The sequence below is a fragment of the Salmo trutta genome, chromosome 23 (genome assembly GCF_901001165.1).
Source record: "Salmo trutta chromosome 23, fSalTru1.1, whole genome shotgun sequence".
In the NCBI taxonomy this organism is placed as follows: domain Eukaryota; kingdom Metazoa; phylum Chordata; class Actinopteri; order Salmoniformes; family Salmonidae; genus Salmo; species Salmo trutta.
In genome coordinates, this window is record NC_042979.1 from 30,962,133 (window position 1) to 30,967,175 (window position 5,043).

The following is a 5,043-nucleotide window of genomic DNA, read 5'->3' on the forward strand; positions in this document are numbered from 1 at the left end:
CCTCATTAATCAGTGTTAGAGTGGGATCCCCTTCATTAATCAGTGTTAGAGTGGGATCCCCTTCATTAATCAGTGTTAGAGTGGGATCCCCCTCATTAATCAGTGTTAGAGTTCTGGGACATTGTAAAGTCCATGGAGAATAAGAACACCTCCTCCCAACTGCCCAGTGCACTGAGGATAGGAAACTCTGTCACCACCGATAAGCCCACTATAATTGAGAATTTCAATAAGCATTTTTCTACGGCTGGCCATGCTTTCCACCTAACTACCCCTACTGCATTCAACAGCACTGCACCCCCCACAGCTACTCGCCCAAACCTCCCCCATTTCTCCTTCTCCCAAATCCATTCAGCTGATGTTCTGAAAGAGCTGCAAAATCTGGACCCCTACAAATCAGCTGGGCTTGACAATCTGGACCCTTTCTTTCTAAAATTATCTGCCGAAATGATTGCAACCCCTATTACTAGCCTGTTCAACCTCTCTTTCGTGTCGTCTGAGATTCCCATAGATTGGAAAGCAGCTGCTGTCATCCCCCTCTTCAAAGGAGGTGACACTCTTGACCCAAATTGCTACAGACCTATATCCATCCTACCCTGCCTTTCTAAGGTCTTCGAAAGCCAAGTCAACAACCAGATTACCGACTATTTCGAATCCCACCGCACCCTCTCCGCTATGCAATCTGGTTTCAGAGCTGGTCATGGGTGCACCTCAGCCACGCTCAAGGTCCTAAACGACATCGTAACCGCCATCGATAAGAAACAATACTGTGCTGCCATATTCATTGACCTGGCCAAAGCTTTTGACTCTGTTAATCACCACATCCTCATCGGCAGACTTAGTAGCCTTGGTTTCTCAAACGATTGCGTCGCCTGGTTCACCAACTACTTCTCTGACAGAGTTCAGTGTGTCAAATCGGAGGGCCTACTGTCTGGACCTCTGGCAGTCTCTATGGGGGTACCACAGGGTTCAATTCTTGGGCCAACTCTTTTCTCTGTATACATAAATGATGTCGCTCTTGCTGCTGGTGAATCTCTGATCCACCTCTACGCAGACGACACCATTCTGTATACTTCTGGCCCTTCTTTGGACACTGTGTTAACCTCTTACATCTACACGTTCCGCTAGCGGAACGTTAGGACAACAATGCAGAGTTTGAAGCACAAAATGAACTATTACAACTATTTTAACTTTCATAAAATCACAAGTGCAATACTCCAAATTAAAGCTATATCTCTTGGTAATCTATCCCCAGTGTCATATTTAAAAAAAAAAATTCTGCGAAAGCAAACCATGCATTATCGCTCAGTTAGCAAACATTTAGTACAGTTACTAACGAGGAATTATTAGTCGCAAAAGTCACAAATACCAATGAAATTCGTGAATTACCTTTGAAAATCTTCTTCTTTGGCAATACAGAAGGTCATGACGAAACAATAAATGGTTGTTTTGTTCGATAAAATCTATTTTTATAAGCTAAAACGAAACATTTTGTAAACGGCTTCTGTCGTGAATTCGGTGTCCTTCAACTTTTGGAGGTAACTTCTCAGTCTAACGTTGTGTTTATCTATTCATGGTTGGCTTCAGAGCAATACTATGTTTGTTAGTAGCACAGCCAAACTTGCTTGTTCATTCCCGGGACCTATTGACCGATAGGTACTCATTTGAACACACCAACCTCCTACCTCATTGCGCACCAATGATATGGCCATTGCTTCATTGATTGACTGTATTTCGGCCCAATGACCACTGATCGTCTTGAAATCTAGCTTGGGAGATAGCCAATGAGCTGAGGTAAACGGCGATGTGGGACGATTCGAACCAGGTAGATGATCCTACGTCTAAAACTCACGCGTAAAGACAAGACCATTCGCCATTGAAATTTCAACTGGAGTAGCCACACTATTTACGCACAGGACTTTCGCTTGTTAGTATTGCTTTTACCGGAGTTATGGCAGCCAAATCAGGGAAATCGAAGGCGAAATTGAATTATAGAGATGTTAGAGAGATTATTGAAGAAATAGATCGGGAAAGTGATAGTGAATTGTATACCTTTGATTCGGATAGTTTTCACTCGATAGATTCTAAAACTGAGGACATGTTTATTCATGGGGAAGACGCAATATTAGACGCGTAAGTACCGTTATATTATTATATAAGATATTATTTATTTGAGTTTTATAAAAAAAAAAAAAAAAATTTTTTTTTCTAATTGGAAATGCAATTGAGAGTTGTTCCCTGCTCCTATATAGAATCTGTGTCTGTGTGTCTGTATATGTTAGCAATTTTATTGTATACATTGTACATTGTATATTATCAAAACAATATTTTAGAAATGCTATTTTATTGAATGGTTCTGTGTGTGTTATTATTTCACAGTGATAGCGACTCTGACTGGGAGCCCCCAGTGCCAAGATGCCCATCCCCCACTGAAGCTGGTCCTTCCAGGAGGACCCCTGCTGTCTCTGGCACCACACCCGCCCGGCCATCTAGAGGTGTGAAGTCCGGGACAAAGAGGCGGAAGAGGGGAGGTGTGGAACCTGCTGGCAGAGAGGAGGAGGGGTGCTGGCACTCTGTGGAAGAGGAGGATGTGGCCCCACCTCCTCCATTGTTCAGACCAAAAAGGCCACCAGGACCTCAGCTAGACATGACCTCCAAGTACAGCCCCATGCAACTCTTCCAGCTTTTTTTTACCACCTCTGTTGTTGATTCCCTGATCTTCAATACTAACAAGTATGGTGCTAAGAAGCAGGATGGCAAGAAAGAGGCATGGAAGCCCATTTCCGTGGCACAGATGTTCAGCTATTTTTCCATTGTAATTTACATGGGTATTGTAAAGCTGAAGACCCTCAAAGACTACTGGAAAACTGCACCCCTTTATAACCTGCCTTTCCCCACCACTGTCATTTCCTGTAAAAGGTTCCTGAACATCTCACAGGCTCTTCACATCAGTGACCCTCAAGTTGATGAGGAAAACGAGAAGAAGCGAGGCACAGCAGGGTTTGATAGGCTCTGCAAGATCAAACCTCTCTACCACAGTATGGTTGAGGCCTGCAAGACCTATTTTCAGCCCGCCCAGAACCTGTCCATCGACGAGAGGATGGTAGCCTCAAAGGCCAGAATTGGACTAAAACAGTACATGCGTAACAAGCCGACCAAGTGGGGTTACAAGCTGTTTGTTTTAGCCGATTCTGCGTGTGCATACACGTGCAATTTTTTTGTCTATGAGGGGAAGAGCACTTGTGCGACCGGTAAGGGGCTTAGCTACGACTCTGTCATGGAGTTGCTAGATTTTCAGCTCCTGGGGAAGGGCTACAAATTGTTTGTGGACAATTTTTATACAAGCCCTACCCTATTTGCTGACCTCAGGAAGCTGGAGGTGTGGGCCTGTGGCACCATCCGGTCCAATCGAGTGGGCTTCCCCAAGACAAAGGTAAATGACATGCCTAAGCGGGCTGATCGGGGTGCCATGAGATGGATTCGCCAGGATGGACTACTTTTTGTGAAGTGGATGGACACCAGAGAGGTGGTCATGTGCTCCAGTATCCACAAGGCCTTCAGTGGTGATCACGTCGTCCGTCGCGTGAAGGGCGCTACTGGGGCATGGACCACCAAGAATGTCCCCATTCCTGCAGCAATAAAAGACTATAACAAGAGCATGGGGGGTGTAGACCTATCAGACGCACTGATAGGCTACTACAATGTCCTCCATAAAACAAAAAAGTGGTATAAGACATTGTTCTACCATTTTATTGATATTGCTGTAGTGAACTCATTCATACTCCACAGGGAAATGGCAAAGAGCTGTGGGCAGTCCCTCATCTCACAGCTGGCTTTTAGAGAGCTGCTCATCAGCGAGCTTGCTAGCTACAGCAAGTCCACTGAAGCAGCTTCTGTCCCCTCTGGCTCTGTACCTCCTGCTCCTGCAACTGGTGGACTTCACATGCTGAAGTTTATAATTGCAGGCAGGGATGTGCCTCAGGGCAAGAAGGGCTCAGTAGGGAGGCTTCGTTGTGCTCTCTGCCATAAGAAGTCCCCTGTGACCTGTGTGACTTGCGCGGTGACCCTGTGTTTCACACCTGAAAGAGACTGCTATGGGCTTTGGCATCAGCAGCAGGGTATTGTGTAGAGGATTGAGGTCTGCACAACATAAGGCTGTATACTAAAACTGTAAATAGTTCATGTTATTTGTAATGTTTCTAAAATGTAAAAAAATAAAATAAAAAAAATTTTTTTTTCCAATAAAATCAAAAAAAAAAGTTTCTGGTGTGTTAGAATTGATTTTTTGGTAATTTGAATATAGTCATTTGCAACAGTGTATCACTGTACCAATTCGGCCACTTGGGTACATTCGGGAAACTTGTGAGGGACACCTGGGTGACCTCATGCTCAAAGTCATGTTCCTCGCTCATTCCTGAAGGTATCCGTCTAAAACTTTGGAAATAATTTGTTGCCCACTTCTGTTATAATTTCAAATTATCTCCAGCATCATATCTCAATGTTTGTCTGATTGTTTGTTCATTTCAATGAACCCACAACTACAAAAGAACAGAAAACGTATGCTTATTTCCTTGTCTTTTCTTCTACCAAATCTATTGTGTTATATTCTCCTACATTAATTTTACATTTCCAAAAACGTCAGAGTGTTTCCTTTCAAATGATACCAAGAATATGCATAACCTTGCTTCTGGGCCTGAGCTACAGGCAGTTAGATTTGGGTATGTCTTCAGGCGGAAATTAAGACAAGGGGGGGGGGGTAGCCATAACAGGTTAACAACCCTCCAGACGAGCTTCAATGCCATTCAACTCTCCTTCCGTGGCCTCCAACTGCTCCTAAACACAAGTAAAGCTAAATGCATGCTCTTCAACCGATCGCTGCCTGCACCTGCCCGCCCATCCAGCATAACTTCTCTGGACGGTTCTAACTTAGAATTTGTGGACAACTACAAATACCTAGGTGTCTGGTTAGACTGTAAACTCTCCTTCCAGACTCACATCAATCATCTCCAATCCAAAGTGAAATCTAGAATTGGCTTCCTATTTCGC

General features: G+C 44.0%; 1 protein-coding gene across 1 annotated transcript; it reads left to right on the top strand.

Moving 5' to 3' along the window:
• Window positions 1-2,644: 2,644 nt before the first annotated feature.
• On the top strand, window positions 2,645-4,126 carry LOC115160299 (piggyBac transposable element-derived protein 4-like). The gene has a single exon (XM_029710660.1). It carries the CDS (start codon window positions 2,645-2,647, stop codon window positions 4,124-4,126), a length of 1,482 nt encoding a protein of 493 aa, XP_029566520.1.
• The last annotated feature ends 917 nt before the right edge of the window (window positions 4,127-5,043 follow it).

What these genes read in the sequence shown, in the direction of transcription:
- LOC115160299 (XM_029710660.1), top strand. Translation starts at nt 2,645, where the DNA reads ATGACCTCCAAGTACAGCCCCATGCAACTCTTCCAGCTTTTTTTTACC.